The 19,128-nt window shown below is 52.0% G+C and overlaps 1 protein-coding gene across 1 annotated transcript; it reads right to left on the minus strand.

Moving 5' to 3' along the window:
- Window positions 1-382: 382 nt before the first annotated feature.
- Window positions 383-11,968, minus strand: LOC144577194 (protein DGCR6L-like; the record flags this gene model as incomplete). The annotated part of the gene is made up of 5 exons (XM_078333117.1): window positions 383-6,757; window positions 7,204-7,343; window positions 7,889-8,029; window positions 11,591-11,751; window positions 11,832-11,968. Coding segments are annotated over 5 exons (729 nt in total), but the record flags the coding sequence as incomplete, so codon positions are not given.
- Window positions 11,969-19,128: the final 7,160 nt, after the last annotated feature.

Raw genomic sequence — 19,128 nt, forward strand, 5'->3', positions numbered from 1 at the left:
TAAAAAAGTAAGAGCTATGGCAATATATGAATTATTTGCAATCTGCTCCCCCCGAAATCCCTACCCAGACCTCTAAGGCAGCTATTGGGTTTCCTCACCCAGCAAGATCTGCAAGTTGGGATGCAGAGGCAGAGAGCAGCCGGAGAGGCTGTGGGGGCGACGTGCAGGACAGAGATGACTGGAGTGGAGGGGTTCAGGAGGGGCCCAGATGGAGTGGGGCGAGGACGGCTAGGTTTCAGGAGCCAGGAGTAAGGGAGCGAGACTCCTAGGACACCTGAGTTAAAAGCAGAGCATAAGCAATGGGGAGATCATTTGCATATGTTTAGCTGCAGATTATGAGCATCCACCCATATTATGGTGCTATCTGAGGAGTCTGCAGTGGGTGGGTGGATGGATGGATGGGTGAATGGATGGATGAATGGGTGGGCAGGTGGGTGGATGGGTGGATGGATGGATGCATGGATGGATGAGTGAATGAATGAGTGCATGGATGGGTGGCTGGGTGGATGGATGGATGGGTGGATGACTGGGTGGGTGAATAATGAAGGGATATACGGATGTATCAGTGGACATGTGGGTGGGTTTTCAGGAGCCCAGAATGTCCAAGCATTGCTATGTTTTGGGTCAAGAGAATGGCCACCACTCCTTTCATTCCTGTACCCTCTTTTTCCCTGCTGACTCTAACAGCTTCAGATTGGCCAAGAGTAGTAGGAAAGGATGGTCAGGATCCTCAGGTAGGCAGGGGAATGTTGCTAGTCAGGTAGTTCTTTTCACCTGTTGTGAGGTGCTCTTGGTCCATGGGGTAAACACATTTACGTGTACTTTTACTATAAGAATAATACCCACTTATTACTGAACATTTGGAAAATGCTAATTTGGAAAACTAGAAAGAACAGATAATTTTCCATATTGTCAATATCCAAAGACTATTATCAATAACAATTGAGGGCATTTCTTTCTGATCTTTTCCTAACCTCTGCATTTTATGTCATCTTAATGATATATCAGTGTTTTGAATATTGTTTTTTAAAATTTAACATGATTACATAAATATTTCACCTTGTCATTAAAAACTCACTATAAGCTGGGTATAGTGGCTCATGCCTAGAATCCCAGCACTTTGGGAGGCCGAGGCAAGAGGATTGCTTGAGCTCAGAAGTTCAAGACCAGCCTGGGCAACATAGAAAGACCCTCGTTTCTAAAAGTTCTTTTTTGAATTACCTGGGTTGGGTGGTACCCATCTGTGGTCCCAGCTACTCAGGAGGCTGAGGGGGGAGGATCACTGGAGCCCAGGAGGTCAAGGCTGGAGTGAGCCATGATGGTGCCAGTGCACTCCAGCCTGGGTGATAAAGGGATGTCCTGTCTCAAAAAAAAGACTGGTAAACTTGAAGTGACAATATAGTTTGTTTCTTAAGAGGCTGGGTTTTAGAATCACAAACTGGGTTCATGTCCTGGCTTTACTATTACCTATATGGCCTTAGACAAGTTTCTTTCCTTTAGTGTTAGTTTCACATTTATAAAAATATAGTAACAGCATTTATGTCAAAGGATTGTTAAGAATTTGTTGCCGGGGTCCAAAGTGGCTCCCGCTGGAGGTCATGGCGCTCGCGAAGGCGAGGTCATCAGTTCAAGGCTAACTGAGCAACCTCATAAGCTCAAACTGATTGGCAAAAAAAAAAAAAAAAAATTTGTTGCCGGGCGTGGTGGGTCACGCCTGTAATCCCAGCACTTTGGGAGGCCGAGGTGGGTGGATCACGAGGTCAATAGATCAAGACCATCCTGGTCAACATGGTGAAACCCCGTCTCTACTAAAAATACAAAAAATTAGCTGGGCATGGTGGCGCATGTCTGTAATCCCAGCTACTCGGGAGGCTGAGGCATGAGAATTGCCTGAACCCAGGAGACGGAGGTTGCAGTGAGCCGAGATTGCGCCATTGCACTCCAGCCCGGGTAACAAGAGCAAAACTCCGTCTCAAAAAAAAAGAATTTGTTAAAATTATGCTTGTAGGGCTGGGTGCAGTGGTTCACACCTGTAATCCCACCACTTTGGGAGGCCAAAGCAGGTGGATCACTTGAGGCCAGGAGTTCGAGACCAGCCTGTCCAATATGGCAAAACCCTGTCTCTACTAAAAATAGAAAAATTAGCTGGGTGTGGTGGCAGGAGCCTGTAGTCCCAGCACTTGAGAGGCTGAGGCAGGAGAACAGCTTGAACCCAGGAGGCGGAGGTTGCAGTGAGCTGAGATTGTGCCACTGCACTCCAGCCTGGGTGACAGAGCAAGACTGTCTTGTCGTGAGACTCCGTCTCAAAACAAACGAAAAAAAAAAAACCCGCTTATACCTACCAAATGGCGCCAGAAAGTGGTCACTATCATTACCATATATTTGTGATGTCTAAATTTATGCGTCAATTTGGCTGGGCCACAATGCCAGTATTTGGTCAAACAATATTCTGGATGTTCCAGTGATGGTGTTTTTTTTGGATGAGATTAACATTTAAATTGGTGGACTTTGAGTAAAGTAATTTGCCCTCCAGGATGTGATGGAGGGCAAATTATCCTCACCCCAGCAGTTGAAGGTGTAAGGATAACAAAATACTTCTCTGAGCAAGAAAAAATTCTTCAGCAAGTGGCCTTCTATTTGAGCTGCAACATCAGCAATTCCTAGAGTCTCTAGTCTGCCTCCCACTTACTATATTTTGGACTTGCCACCCTAATTGAATGAGCCATAATCAAATGAGCCAGTTTTACACACACACACAGTTTCTCTAAAGAACCCTAATATCAAACCTGTAAATATGGTGATATTATTACATACAACTTGTAAAAACAAAAATCTAAATATAGATAAGATTCTCATTACCCATTATAGCAAATGTCCTTTCATTTCACTATCAAGTGAGACTCAGTTGCTAAGAACAGCAGCAACAAGACAACACAAGAAAAACTGGCTTAACAAAAAAGCATAAGGAAGAGGAGGAAGAAAAGAAGAATTATTTCATCTTATATGACTGACTTGCAGGTCTAGCTTCCTGGAAAACTGGATCCACATCTCAAAAATACCACCAAGGCTTGGTTTCTGCCTGTGTCTCAGAGGTATCGTCTCCATGGGGTTTCATTCTCAGATGCTGGTGTTACCAGGAGCCATATGTAGAAAGGAAGAAAAATTCCTTTAAGCTAATACTGAACCAAACAAGTTGTTGAGCTATGTTGTACATAGCCATTACTCCAAAAAAGAAAAGAAAAAAATTAAAGGCTGGGCACGGTGGCTCACAACTGTAATCCCAGCACTTTGGGGGGCTAAGGCGAGCAGATCACTTGAGGTCAGGAGTTCCAGATCAGCCTGGCCAACATGGTGAAACCGTGTCTCTGATAAAAATACAAAAATTATCCAGGTGTGGTAGTTCATGCCTGTAATCCTAGTTACTCTAGAGACTGAGGCAGGAGAATGCTTGAACCCTGAAACCTTGAGGTGGATGTTGCAGTGGGCCAAGATCCCATACTGCACTTCGGCCTGGGTAGCAGAATAAGACCTTGTCTCAAAAAAAAAAAAAAAAAAAAAAAAAAATTAAAAGCCATCCTCGATTCTTCCCTTTCTCCTACTTGAAGTTTTTGTTATGTTGATTGACTTAGTCACTTTTTTTTTGGAAATAGAGTCTCGCTCTGTCATCAGGCTGGAGTGCAGTGGTGCGATCTCAGCTTATGAAACCTCCGTCTCCTGGGTTCAAGCGATTCTCCTCCCTCAGCCTCCTGAGTAGCTGGGATTACAGGCACACACCACCATGCCCAGCTAATTTTTTTGTATTTTTAGTAGAGACAGGGTTTCTCCATGTTGGCCAGGATGGTCTCAATCTGTCTCTTGACTTTGTGATCCACCCACCTAAGCTTCCCAAAGTGCTGGGATTACAGGCCTGAGCTACCATGCCCGGTGGATTTAGCCACTTTTTTTATTTTTTAATATTTTTAGTTGGGCCAGAGACCAATGCAGCGCTAGGGGCCACATACCCCCAGGTACCCTACTGACTGCCTGCATGGCAGCAACAATAGCTTAAGGATTTAGCCACTTCTTAACTGAAGTGTTCCTTTCCTTCCCATTACACTTTTATCTTCTATTCCTGCATCCTCAATCTACATCATAAAAGTCCCGTGAACTGGTCCATCTGCATATCTCCACAAATTGAGAAGTGGGGGCAAAGGACGGAAACCTTGAGCATTCACATTAATCGTTTCCATCCCTTATAATTTAAGACTCTAATGCAGTCTCAAACTTTAGCCTTTATACAGGCTTCAACTTATGAAAAAGCAAACCATAGTGTAGAGTAGCTGTTAAGAGCTCTCAGCTGGCTGGGCATGGTGGCTCACGCCTGTAATCCTAGCACTTTGGGAGGCCGAGGTGGGTGGATCACCTGAGGTCAGGAATTCAAAAAACCAGCCTGGTCATCATGGTGAAACCCCATCTTTAAAAAAAAAAGAGTTCTCAGCTTCCAGAAGCCAGTCTTTGGACCAGGCTTGGGGAGGTGACACCAGTGGCCAGATGTTGAAGATGAAGATTCCTGTGCTTTCAGTAGGACAGCTGTTTAAAATCATTTTGCATGCCAGTCTTGGTGGCTCACACCTGTAATCCCAGCACTTTGGGAGGCCAAAGCAGGCAGGTCACCTAAGGTCAGGAATTCTAGACCAGCTTGGCCAATATGGTGAAACCCCATCTCTACTAAAAATACGAAAATTAAGGCAGGGACGGTGGCTCATGCCTGTAATCCCAGCACTTTGGGAGGCTGAGGTGGGCGGATCACCTGAAGTCAGGAGTTCAAGACCAGCATAACCAACTTGGCAAAACCCCATCTCTACTAAAAATACAAAAGATAGCCAGACTTGGTGGCCGGTGTGTGTAGTCCCAGCTACTCAGGAGGCTGAGGCAGAAGAATCACTTGAACCTGGGAGGCAGAGGTTGCAGTGAGCTGACATCACCCTATAGTACTCCAGCCTGGGTGACAAGAGCCGAATTCCATCTCAAAAAAAAAAAAAAGTTACCCAATTATGGTGTTGGATGCCTGTAATCCAGCCACTCCAGAGGCTCAGGCAGGAGAATCACTCGAACCTGGGAGGCAGAGGTTGCAGTGAACCATCCTGCCATTGCACTCCAGCCTGGGAGACCAAGCAAGATGCCATCTCAAAAAAAAAAAAAATCTTGTGGGAAAGATAATTATCTTCCATTTTTCAGATGAAGGGAAACCTGAGGTCAAATGACTTGCCTCAAATCACACAGATGGCAAATAAAGCAATTTGTAGATAAAATGTCCACACTATCTTTTTTTTTTTTTTTTTTTGAGACGAAGTTTTGCTCCTTACCCAGGCTGGAATACAATGGCACGATCTCGGCTCACCGCAACCTCGGTCTCCTGGGTTCAAGCAATTCTCCTGCCTCAGCCTCCCGAGTAGCTGGGACTACAGGCATGCGCCACCATGCCCAGCTAATTTTTGTATTTTTAGTAGAGACGGGGTTTCACCACATTGACCAGGATGGTCTTGGCCTCTCAAAGTGCTAGGATTATAGGCATGAGCCACCGTGCCCGGCCCCTTTTTTTTTCTTAATTTTTCTTTAAGATGTGGGGGTCGGGCTGGGCGCGGTGGCTCACACCTGTAATCCCAGCACTTTGGGAGGCCGAGGCAGGAGAATTGCTTGAACCCAGGAGGCGGAGGTTGCGGTGAGCCGAGATGACGCCATTGCACTCCAGCCTGGGTAACAAGAGTGAAACTCCGTCTCAAAAAAAAAAAAAAAAAAAAGTAAATTCTTTGATTCTTGTCTAGTACGTGTTTGATTAAGTCCTTGAAAGCATAATAGCTTTAAGATGGCAGGTGATGAAGGCTTGGGCCAAGATCAGAATTGTGTCCAGCGTAGGGGTTGGTCCCAGAAGACTTGGATGGAAAGGAATACGTGCAGGTTCTGGAGAGGAGACACGCTGCATCTCGACATTAGCCAGGCATTGCCTGGAGCTCATGAGTGATGGATTGGTGTTTCTGGTTGCTCCTGGAAGGGTGAAGGCTGTGAGATAGGGCTGGGGAAAAGACAGGCAAATAAACAGGGAGGGTTGGCAAGATGTCTTGTCTTAGCCCAGGAAGGGACCCCCAGGCAGGTCTCTGCTACAGCAGAGGTGGGGGCCCTTCCAGGGCCCTGGTATGGTATAACCCACAGCTGTCAAACAAGCCACATGCAGGCCACACTGAGGCATCTTTATTTCTCTGGGTCACACAGAGCTTGGGCCTCGGAGCCTCTTCTGCATGGGGGCTGCAGCTGCCAAGGGAGAGGCTGAGACCAGAACAAGCACTCAGGTGGGCCCCAGTGCAGGTCGCAATGTGCCCTGCAGAGTGAAAAGGTGTGAGAACCCCCATACCCATTCTGCCTGGCCCTGAGGCAGACAGCGGCAGGCTGAGCCCACCTCCCCTTTATGAGACCATCCTAGCATTTGGCAGAAAGTCCCAGATGAAGTTGGGGGACAGGCAGCCAGGGTCCACCTGGCCTCTCCTCAGCAGGGGGACCCCTGCAGGCAGCTGCAAAGGTAGTGGCCAAAGGTCAAGAAGATGAACTTTGCCCAGACTCCTGCTACCTGTGGCTATGGTAGGACAGGGCTGCCTTCCTGGTCACACTGGGCAGCAGGCGGCTGCCAGTGACCTCCCAGTCCCAGGGATGTCTTCCCTGCCTGGCAGCACCTCTGCTGCAGCTTCTGGATGAGCTCCAGCAGGTTCATCTGCAGCATCAGCTCCTGGGATACAGAGAGGCCCCATGAGCATCAGAGCGACCCAGGCCCTGTTCATCCCAGCCTAGAGGTGCCAGGCAGTGAGCCCATGGGGTGACCACCCTGTGAAGCCAGTCATGGCCTGCCAGGAAGGGGTGGAATCTGAGCCTCTGCCCCCAGCAGGGCCGCTCAGAATGACATGTGGGAGGAGAGCAAGAGGGCCCTGCAGGCCTGGGGAGGGTGGGCAGTGCCCGATGGCTGGCTGGCTGGCTGGCTCACCCTCCTGTAGGCAGTGGACCCGGCATCTGTGCTGGGAACAGCACGGAAACCCTTTCCAGAGCCTCAGTCCTTCCACTTCACTTCACTTCCACTGGAGCCTGGATTCCCAGCGACCAGTGCTGAAACCGGAGATGGAATGGGGTCTTCGGGGCTCAGGGGTACTCGGGCCAGGGCAGAGCAGGCCCAGGCACTACCTGCGGGTTGGTGGTCACATAGAAGCCACCCACCTCCGCCTTCTCCAGTGTGCTCTGCTGGTCAGCCACCTTCTGGTCTAGCTCTAGGACGATCTTCCAGTCCATTGCCTGCTGCTCCTCACGGATCCGGTGCTCCACGCCTGCCGTGGGTGAGGGAGAGTGAGGGCGGCTCAAACACAAATGCCTGCTGCTGTCCCCAGTAGCACTAGCTCTGACACCACCGATGCGTCCTCACCACACCCAGGCCTCTCCTCGGCCAGCCAAACCCTGAAGTGGGGCTCCAAGGGGCTTCCACGAATGCCCCGACCTGGGGCTGCCTTGGGACTGCAGGCACCCACTGCCTCATGGCTTCTTGGTTAAATGCCAGTCTCCGGCTGTCCCTGTGCTCCCTGGGAGAAGGATGGGCCCCTTCCTGGCTGGCTCCATCACCATTGCCCTTGTACCCCCCCGAGGCCACCTGCTCTGCTCAGGCCCCAACCCACAAGGAGCTGCTATGCAGGGGAGCATTGGTGAGCCTTCACTCTCCACCCAGCCCCAGTACACCTGGCACCCACAGGGAGGAGCCACCTGGTGGGACTCACTAGGCCTCCAGTGAGGCCCATTCAGGCCCAGGGTAGCCACCCATGCCTGAGCCCCCCTGCACCCCCTTAGCTCAGCCCAGTCAGCAGAGTCAGGTGGTACCCACAGTAGAGCCGGGCTGGCCACCCTGCCTGTGCCCCCAGTACCTCTAGTTCTCGCTGCTGAGCCACCTGGAGCACAGGCAGGTTGTGGGGCCAGCAGGCCTGCTGGACTTCCTGGTGCTTCTGCCGCAGCGCCTGCCTGAGCACTGGAAGGATGAGAGCCCATCAGCAGGCGGTGGGACTTGGCAGCAGCCCTCACCCATGGGCACCTGCCCTGCCCCGAGCAGAGCAGCCAAGCCAAAGGGGTGTCTGCACTTCGGAGGATGACAAGCTCCTCCATCCTCCCAGGCCCACTGTCACCCAGGGCTGGGCCCTCCTCCAGCAGCAAGTCTCCCGGGGACTCCAGAAGGTGTGGGACACTCAGGGTGGGGTGGGGAAGGCTGGGTGGGGCCAGAACTGCAGCCCCAGACTCAGGGCAGCTGTAGGAGGCGGGAAGGAGGGAGGCTGCAGTCAGAGGGCTTCAGGCCTCACATGGCCACAGGCCAGCAGTGCTGTGTGTGCTCTGCCCCATCGTCCATGGGACATGTAGTCAAGTGCCGGAGACCACCTCAGGCAAAGGCATGGGAAAGTATCCAAGAGGTAAAGGGACAGGACACTGAAGAACTGGTGAAGAGCATCTGGACTGGGCCTGAGTGTGGGCCTCTGCATACCAGGGGTGCGGTTGGCCCCTTCACCCTTGGTACTGCCCTTCAGGGTAAACAGCTGCCTCCTTCATTTGCAGCTCCCAGCCCCCCACAGCACCTGAGGGAGAAGGGTGGGCACAGACCTGGGAGGCGCAAGTTTGGGATGAGCCTGGGGTGCCATGAGGCCAAGGAGTCTGTGTGGCTCTGAGGCGCTCACCTTGGGCCACCAAGCAAAGCTCCATGGTCCCTGCTGAACTGTACATAAACACAGATGAGCGCAAACTGTCTAGTCTGAAGGGAATGTACAGAGGAAGCGATCACGGGACACAACGAAACCACCATAGCGAAAGGGAACACGCAGCACCCGGCAGCTAGCACAAGTGACCAATAAGTGCCAAATGGCTACAGCTCCCCAGGAAGGAGGGGTCCCAGGCCACAACAACACGCGAAACCCAACACTGTTCCTGGGAAGAGCCCTGATGCTTGCTGCAGCTCTTCTCAGGAGGCCCCTGAGGCTGCCCTGCAGGTAGCCTGGCTCCTGCTGTGTCTACAGCCTTCCCCAATCTCCTGTTTCTTAGCCTTCTGTTCACACCTCAACGATGGCATTTATCACATGAAATGTTTCTGGCCGGGCTTGGTTGCTCACGCCTGTAATCCAAGCACTTTGGAGGTCAAGGCGGGCAGATCACCTGAGGTCGAGAGTTCAAGATCAGCCTGACCAACATGGTGAAACCCCGTCTTGAAAAAAAAAAAAAAGAAAGAAAGAAAGAAAGAAATATGTTTCCAACCAAGACCCCTGCTCGAGACATCTCCTAAACACAGGGAAGCAGTGAAATGTCATCTCCTTCACTCTACTGACTGCTGCAAGTGCCAGGTCCACTGCCAGATTCCACTAGGTAGGCAACCAAAAGGCAAGAAGAGAGCCACGCTGGCTGCCTGGGCTTAGACATGACCTCAGACATGACCAGGGAACACAAAGGAGGAGGAGCAACCAGTCAGCCCTGCTGAATCAGCAGGAGAAGCAGAAAGTCAATGCAGACATGCCTGCTGCTGGTGGAACCAGGGCCTGGCCCACGCCTTCTGAAGCACAAACGGCACTGGGCCCAGAGAGTTACTGAAACTCCTCATCCTGCTAGAAGGAACCAGAACTCTGTGGAAAAATGACCGATTCTAGTACTGAGACAGAGAAAACAAGAAAAGATGAGCCAAACACGGTCCTGAACCAGAAAGCAGGGAAGTGCTCAAGGAATGATGGGAGGCACCTAAGGGAGCCTGGAGCGCCCCCACTGGCCACATATGGCACAGTCTGAGCATTAACAAATAATGGGCCATGCACTTCAGATTAGTGAACTGTAGTCATTTTACAGCTCAGTGAAAATTTTTAAAAACGCAATCACCCAGACATTTAGGGCAAGAAGTAACACCAATTCTGCACAAATTCTTCTGGAGAACTCCAGAAGAGAGCACACTTCCAAACTCCTCATGTAAGACTGGCAAAAACTCTGACACCTAAACCAGACAGTATTCCATAAAAACTACAGACCAAAGTTTGTCATGAATATAGACAAAAAAATTCTTAAGATTCTAGCAGATCAAATCTGGTTACATAAAAAGGATAGTACAGCATGACCAAGCAGGATGGAATTCAAGTGACTATAATTCACGTAGTAACAGAAAATGATTCACCATGTGATCATCTCAAGAGCTGCCAAAAATGGGTCTGCCAAAATCCAACATCCATTCTTGATAGAAACACACCGATTCTGGAGCAGATGGACATGCCTGCCCTCTGGAAGGGCACCGCCAGGAGTTTTTGCCACATTAAACCTGCCTTAAATCAGGCTTTTACCAGCAGTCCAGTTTACAGGAAACCCAGAGAGTGGAGAAGCAGGTTAAATGCACGAAGAAGCAATCTGACAGATCCAGAGCAGGGCATTCTAGAAGTAAAATGCCCTGGACTCTACAGACAGGCAACGCCACAATAAATGTGGAGACTGTTCCAGAAGCAGAGAGACCCAAGCAACCAACTGCAGCATGAACTTGGACTGGATCCTTACACAGAAAGCAACATTCTGCGACAAGTTAGGTACCAAGATGTGGCCGCGCACACATCTGGAGACACCCAGACGGTTAATTTCTCGGAGGGCTACCCTCTGCGGGTGTGTAGGAGACTGCTCTTGTTTTAGAGAACTTGCTCCCAATCCAAGGCCAAGGTTAACCCCCCAGGTTGTCTGGAGGCATTCTTGGTTTTCAGGACTAGGGAGGGTACCCCTGCCATCCTGCAATGCACAAGACAGCATCTGACCATAAAGACTTACCCAGCCACAAATGTCAACATTTGTGGGTTGAAAATCTTGGTCTCCAGGCAAGCTGGACTCTTGGTGAACTGCTACACTGTCACGTGTATTTAGGGATATCAAGAACTATGGCAAAACGTTAACTATTGAACTTCTGGTGGAGAGCACAAGTGTATGCACTACACTATCTTTTCAGCTTTTCTAAATGTTCGAACTTTTAAGAAGTTTGGGGAAAATATAACAGCAAAGGTGGAAATGTGATAGTGCAGGGGGACCCGCCCTGTGTAATTTGCAGGAAAGGGCTCCTAAGCCCACCAAGCATGCGGCTCACAGTGGGAAATTCTTCGTGTTTGGGAGGGTGTCACAGGCGACAGTGCTTAGGAATTTGATGTGCAACTGGTATGAGGCCCTACGAGACGTGAGAGAGCGCGGACCCCAAAGAGCGCTACACAGCTGTCAACAAACCTTCACCTACTAAGGGGCAACACAGTCAGGGCCAGGCCAACCAAGCACAGAGGCCTAGGGTCACCCTGCTTGGAAGGGGGTGGGGCACAGGACAGCCCGAGCAGGCAGTTTCTGCTAAGAAGGGGGCCTGCGCAACTGAAAACAAAACTGTTTGGACCCACCGGTCACCAAAAAGGCGCTCAGTCTCCGCGCCCTTGATTCTGTCAATCTAAGGGACCTCTTCCCAACACGCCCAGGGAAGGAGCCGATCTGCACAGATACCAAGAGCGGCCGGGACCTGCCGACCCGGAGGAGGAGGCGGCGCCTCCTCGCCCCCGCCCACCTCGGTGCTCGTTCTGTAGACGTAGGCACTGGTTGTACAGGCTCTTTTCGGTGAGGTGCTGGATCTCCAGTAGCCCCTGCACGACTGTGAACACGGTGCCGTCGAGAAGCGCCAGGGCCAGGTCGCTAAGCCTGGTGCAGGACAGGTGCTGCTGGAAGGAGCTGCGGGCTGGGGGTGCGCGGTGAGCGCCTGCGGGACCAGGGGCCGGCTTAGCAGGCGGAAGCCTGCCCCGCCCGCGTACTTGGGCAACTCCTTCACCAGGCTCTGCAGCGCCGACAGCAGCTGGTAGTGTCGCTGTTGCTGCCGCGTACCGTCCGCCACCTCCACCAAGGAGCTAGCATAGCGGTCCACGACCCGAGCGCCCGAGAGCCGCCTACTTCAGCGACGCACGCCCCCAGCTTCATCCCGAGCGCGGCACGCCCCGCCCCTCTTACGAGAGTCACAGGCGCGGCGCGCCCCGCGCCTTTTACGACAGTTCCGCCCGCCAGCCCCTCCCGCCCCGGCGCGCGCCCCGCCCACTGCGTCACTCAGAAGGAGGCGTGCCCAGCCCCTCCGCCGAGGCTCTAAGGACGGTTTCCCTCTGTCTGGGCTTGCACCTGTGTGCTCCCTGCGCGACCTTACAGGCGACTCTCCGTCGCCTGGATATCGCAGGACTTCAGAGAATCCCACAGGCCCTTGCTGAGTCCCTGCGGGCTGAGGTCCGGGCTCCGCGCCGGTGCGTCGGAGGCCAGAGCCCACAGGACCTGGGTCTAAGGCACCGTCCGGGGGGAGCAGTGGCGCCCCCGGGGATGAGACTGACAGGACCACCCTAGAGCCTCTGGGCCGGGACAGTCGGAGCCGGAGTCCCCATCTGGGCCTGTCGTGGTCGCCCGGGGCTGCCAGGCCTCCAGTCCGAACCCTGAGCCCAGACTACGCTCTTCCGGCTACTCGGACCAGCTGCTGGACCGGGGCTGGTGGGGGTCCTGGTGTCTAGGGCTGAACCGGCAACCGGCACCGAACAGGCTTTAACAGGAGGGGTTCGGGTGGAGGAACGGCTCCAGCAAAGGCCCTACCAGAGCCAGGTCAGGTGGATGGGCATGAGGACCAGTGTGGCCAGGCTGCGGAAGCCAGCCAGCGCGGGAGAGAGGGGCAGGGGGTGCGCATTGCAGAGGCTGCTGGGGGCGTGTCCAGAGAGCACCAGGGGACACGAAAGTGCTTGGGGACACAGACACGATCAGATTGCATTTCACCAGGCACTCTTTAGCTGCCCATGGGGTGTCTGGGCTCTGTGAGATGACCCTGCTTTGACCGGGTCAGAAATCATGACTGGTTTCCAGAGAGAACGTTGGTTAGTGATTGGCTATGGGGAGGAGGGTGCGTTGAGCTAACTGGGGTCCCCCTGAAGTGCCCCCGTGGTCTGTGGTTTCCCCAGGATCTGTTTCCTCAGTCCCAGGCAGGATTGGCTCCCCTGCACCCTTTGTCTATGTGATCCCTTCCAGCCAGAAACCAGAAGTAAATAAAGTGAAAACAAGCAGCCAGGCCACTGCCCTGGAGGGTGGGCCACAACCCAGAGCTGGTCATGTGCCGGGCACCCTGCCCTCCAGGCCCTTCAGAGTGGCAGGAGCTGGAGGTGGGACTCGAGCTTGTGGGAGCTGAGCCTGCAGCGAGTGGCAAAGAGCCAGCTGGGGCTGTGCCTGGTCACTGTCCCCTCCCCCAGAGGTTGTGCGTGGGATAAGCAGCTGGGTGAAGATGCCTGCCTGAAGATTTTCACCAGTGTCCCTGACGTCAGTCCCCCAGTCCATGCAGGGCGTCTGTGAGGACTGGGGCCTATGCAGGGCAGCCCCATGTGATAATGATATGTGCTGTGGCCAGCTGGGCACCCTGTCGCCAGCTCTTCCTGGGTCTGCCAGGTGGGGTGTATGCCGTGAGCCACAGCAGAAGCGGGCTGGGCCTGAGTTTGGACACCTTCTCCTCTGCCTTGTCCGCTGCTGATGTAGGAAAGTCCCTTCTCCCACCCTCGGTGCAACGTCCAGCCTGAACCAGCCCCCTCAGCCCAGCAACACCACCCCGCTAATGCGGATGTCAACCTAAAGAAAGAAATGGAACCACAATCCATATAGATAGGTTGTCTGGGTCAAGGCTGAGGGAGCTACCCAGGACGCCAAGGTGTCCTGGGAGTGCTCCATTCACCCTTATTACCAGGAAGTGTTTCAAGACTGAAGGGGACAGGGAGTGGGGTGACATGATGTCAGCAGGAATTCTGACTGCTTTCCAGAGAGAACCTTGGTGATGGGCTAGACAGTATTGAATGACAGGGTAAGAGTTACGGGGTCCAGCATGCGGCTTTTTATGTCGACTGGCATCAGTGTGGAACCCACAGAGCAAGTGGCTTCATGAGGTCTTTAGCTCAAGTGCGAGTGAGATGTGACTGCTGTCTCATTCCAGTGCCTCTCTGGGCCTGATAACTAAAGGGAGTTCACATTTCTCAGATACAAAGTTCCTTTCCTTTTTCATGGATCTAAGCAATGGTCACTCAGGCATGGGGACTTCTGGGCCATCTCTGGGTCTTCAGGGAGGGCCTGGTCTGGAAGGAGGGGTCTCATCTCCTAGAGCCCCAGGGATGGGTGTGTAGGAATAGGGGCGCTGGTGCACAGATATGTGTGTCCCCTGTGTGTGTATGTGGACACAGTGGGCCCCATGGCTCTTCACGTCGGATGGTATCCGCCGAAGGCCTTTGCTCTGTGGCCACCGTCCACCTCCACTTGGCCTCCCAAGTTGTCCTGGCTGGCTGGTGATGCCTTGGATTAGTGTGGGGTGGCTCATGTGTGTTGGGGGCTGCAGGTCCTGGGTCTCTGACATAGCTGTATCTGGGCAAGCACACCAAGCCTGTGGTTTAAAGGGATGGGTACCTGTGTGCATGTGTATGCATGTGTGTGTGCATGTGCACGTGTGGCAAAAGGCTTTCCTGCATGGTTTTTGTGTGGGTCTGTCTTCGAGTGTCACATGTGCCTTTCTGTGTTTCTCTGTGAGTTTTCCTGTGTCAGGTTGTGTGTCTGTTGGGTGGGAGGAAAAACAGCTCTGCGTGTCTTGTTCAACTCTTTTAAATGTAATATGGCTGACATTTTTCTTTTAATTGACCAAAGAACAACTCGTAAATTGGCAGCCTCCGGAGCCAGAGTAGACTCAGCGACTCCAGCGCAGGCATGTGGTGAAAGAAGCTTTAGGGACAGAAAAAGAAAAGTGACCCACAGAAAACAAGTGAGGGGCAGAAATGGCCAGATTGGCTGCGACTCAGCTTTTGCCTCATTTCAACAGTTTGAACAGTGGGCCACGTTTAACTGGCCAAAACTCAGTGATTGGTGGCTGGGCGTGGTGGCTCACGCCTGTAATCCAAGCACTTTGGAGGCTAAGGTGGGCGGATCACCTGAGGTCGGGAGTTCAAGACCAGCTTGACCAACATGGTGAAACCCCATCTTTAAAAAAAAAAAATTAAAAAATAACAAAAAAACTCGGTGCTTGGCACAAAACTAGGCTAGAGTCTGTTTACAATTCCATTTGGGTTATAGTTTACGACGTATAGAGAAACCTTTAGGCTGAACTTAAAATACCTAAGGAGGTAGTTTTAGGCTAAACTTGATTTAACAGTCTGTTTTCACATTTCTTCTGATAAAGACACCAGTTAGAGAGTGGGATTAGGGTTCACCCCATTGACCATGAGGTCGTTTAACTTAATCTCCTCTGTAAAGAACCTGCCTCCAAACACAGTCTCCTCCCGAGATAACTAGAGGTCAGGACTTCAGCATATGAATTGGAAGGGGAGGCGAAATGGAGCCCATGGCAGTCACGGGGTGAGATGGGTGAGTGTGTTCCATCAGCACCTCCAGGCTGTTGGGGACATGTTCTTCTCTTGGCCCCAGAGTCAGCCTTTGGGAAACTCTTCAGTTCCTGGCAACGAGCTCCTGGCATGGAAGACTAGACCTGGGCCAAGGGAAATGCCCTTCTGTGTAGGCAGAGAAAGACCATGATGGAAGATTCAGACAAGGCTGGAGGACTCTGTGGGCCTGGCTGTGACACCAGGGTATCCCCAAAGAGATCGATGATCTGCCCACAGGGAGGTTCTCTCTCTCCCAAGCCATGGAAGGAATACACATGTAAAGATCCCCATCTCAGGGGTAGGGTGTGGGGAAAAAAAAAAGATCCCCGTCTTGGCCCAGTGTGGCGGCTCATGCCTGTAATCCCAGCACTTGGGAGGCTGAGTCGGGTGGATCCCCTGAGTTTAGGAGTTTGAGACGAGCTGGGCCAACATGGTAAAACCCGGCTGGGCACGGTGGCTCATGCCTGTAATCCCAGCACTTGGAGGCTGAGACAGGTGGATCCCCTGAGGTTAGGAGTTTGAGACCAGCCTGGCTAACATGGTAAAACCCGGCCGGGCACGGTGGCTCATGCCTGTAATCCCAGCACTTGGAGGCTGAGACAGGTGGATCCCCTGAGGTTAGGAGTTTGAGACCAGCCTGGCTAACATGGTAAAACCCGGCCGGGCACGGTGGCTCATGCCTGTAATCCCAGCACTTGGAGGCTGAGACAGGTGGATCCCCTGAGGTTAGGAGTTTGAGACCAGCCTGGCTAACATGGTGAAACCCGGCCAGGTGTGGCAGCTCATGCCTGTAATCCCAGCACTTTGGGAGGTCAAGGCAGGTGGATCATGAGGTCAAGAGATCGAGACCATCCTGGCCAGCATGGTGAAACCCCATCTTTACTGCACTCCAGCCTGGCCACGGAGTAAGACTGTCTCAAAACAAAACAGAAAACCTGTCTCTGCTAAATATACAAAAATTAGCCAGGCATGGCGGTGTGCACCTGTAATCCCAGCTACTCAGGAGGCTGAGGCAGAAGTGCTTGAATTCAGGGGGAGGAGGTTGCAGTGAGCAGAGATCGTGCCATTGCACTCCAGCCTGGGTGATGAGTGAAACTCTGTCTCAAAAAATAATAAATACAAATAAAGATTCCTATCTCCCTTGGTGTTTCCTGGGCATGACCAGAGGCCTGGAGGCCCTAGACTCCTCCTGAGGCCTGTGTTGCTCTGACTGGTGTCTGTCCATCTGGCACATTTACAACTCCCTCCCCAGGCCTGGGAATCAGAGGGGTGGATGTGGAAATGGCAGTCTGAGGGCACGGGAAAATGAGATGTCCAGCTCCAGTAGACGTGGGGAAAAGGGAAGTGAGTTCTCCTTCCCCAGACTTTGTTCCACTCAGTCCCTCAGTGGATTGGGTAACGCCTGTCAAACTGGGGAGGCCGTGTGCCTTGCCCACTGCCTTACATGCTAAATGCACCTGGAAATGCCCTCACAGACACACATCAAACAGTGTGCAATCCGGGCACGCCGTGGCCAGCCAGGATGGCCGACATAAAATCAGCCGCCACAGGACCATGGCGGTTGATGAGCGAGCAATCTCGGAGCTCGCTAGAGAGAAACCTCTAGTGAACAAAGAGGAGGAACCGATATTCCAATTCTGATTCGCTTGCTCAAGTATTCTCGGCAGCTCACACCTCACCTGGGGACCTTGCTCAGCTCATTACGTAAGATCTATTAAAAGACAGCCACTGTTGTGTGGCCACTCAGTCAACAAGCCTAGAGACCATCCTGCAGGCCATGCATGTGGCTTTTGCGCTCGGCCAGGGCCTGCCCATGCACTGGCCATTCACCACGCCTGGTGGGGTTTCTCCCATCAGCCCTGCCAAGGAAAGCCTTTGTTATTGCCTGTGGTCAGGACTGGCAAATTACTCACAAGAGCCAGACTCAATTGTGACACTGTGTAACATATGACATCACAAATAGCCAAAACCAGGGACACAGACCTGAGACACATTATGACACTGTGTAACGTGCTATTGTGAAAGTAGATAAAATGTAAACGCTGTTGGGATCCCCCAGACACTTGAGCCTTGAGAGAGCTGTGACTGTGGTCTGAGCTGTATAGCGGAAGTTACAGCTTCAGCTTCCTAGATCGTGAAGTCTCTCTTTCTCATTGTCCATGTTCTGTAACTGGCCAGGAGAAACCACAGACCAGGCCTCCCCTTCTAGTCGCTGATCTGGGTCATGGATTAGCTGCGTCCTTTATTGTCCTGTACCTAACTCAGACTAGATGATGTAAGAGACCCCACACCTTTTACATCTTCATTGTGGAATGTTAAATAAGCCTTTCTCACAAAGAATACTGCATTGACGAATGAGATTACTGTAACTGTGTGCTAGCCTTGTGGGGAGTACGTTGAAACCCTGCTAAGCTTCCCAAACCTTATATAGGTAAATGAGCCCCAAGAATTCCACTCTTTGGAATCTGTGTTCCTGATGGCTGTTGGCAAGGTTTGTGTTCAAATAAACTCCACATTTAACCATTTTTCCCGAAACCTGTTATTTAAAGTTGACAATATCATATGGCAGCCAGGAGATGGCCTGCAAATGTGAGTCACATGCCACTGGATGACACCTAACTGTATTAGAAAGCAACATTCTAAACTGTCACATTACTGCTTCACTTCCCTCCACTTGACCAACCCTGGGTGAGCAGCTAATGCCCTTTAAATGATAAGGGGCACCTGGGCTGGAGTGTCAGTGGCTTGATGAACTCAGTCCCACCTGACTTACTATTGGTCTGAGCCACTGTCTGTGCAGCTGGACTAAAGCCTGGCTGAGGATGAACAGTGGCTGCCCCAGCACAGAATGGACCTTTCTTCCTGTTCATTTCTTCCAAACCAAAGGTCAGCATCTTCAGACTCATATTTTATCCCGAGCCCTGCAGGGACAATGCACAGAGTCCCTTCTCTTAGAGGGAAGCTTCCACAGCTACAGCCTGGGGACCCCACCCCAGGACTGTCCCTGAGGACCACCCAGGTCCTACTTCTAACCAAATGTCCATTCCTCTAACCTGAGGGCTCTGTCTCTTCTCACCACTCTCCCCAGAAGCACCGTAAACAGTAGGGATTCTGTTCTCATCCCACCACATTTATATCCTTATCAAAACCCCAGTCTTTCCTTTACAAAACCAAAATGTGGCACACATACACCATGGAATACTGTGCATCCATAAAAAAGAGTGAGTTCGGGCCGGGCGCGGTGGCTCACGCCTATAATCCCAGCACTTTGGGAGGCTGAGGCGGGTGGATCATGAGGTCAAGAGATCAAGACCATCCTGGTCAACATGGTGAAACCCCGTCTCTACTAAAAATACAAAAAATTAGCTGGGCATCGTGGCGCGTGCCTGTAATCCCAGCTACTCAGGAGGCTGAGGCAGGAGAATTGCCTCAACCCAGGAGGCAGAGGTTGCAGTGAGCCAAGATCGCACCATTGCACTCCAGCCTGGGTAACAAGAGCGAAACTCCATCTCAAAAAAAAAAAAAAGTGGGTTCATTTCCTTTGCAGGGACAATGATAAAGCTGGAAGCCATCACCCTCAGCAAACTAACACAGGAACAGAAAACCAAACACGGCATGTTCTCACTTATGAGTATGGGAGGGGAACATCATACACTGGGGCCTGTCAGGGGCAGGGGGCAAGGGG

This window comes from Callithrix jacchus, chromosome 7 (assembly GCF_049354715.1).
Source record: "Callithrix jacchus isolate 240 chromosome 7, calJac240_pri, whole genome shotgun sequence".
In the NCBI taxonomy this organism is placed as follows: Eukaryota; Metazoa; Chordata; class Mammalia; order Primates; family Cebidae; genus Callithrix; species Callithrix jacchus.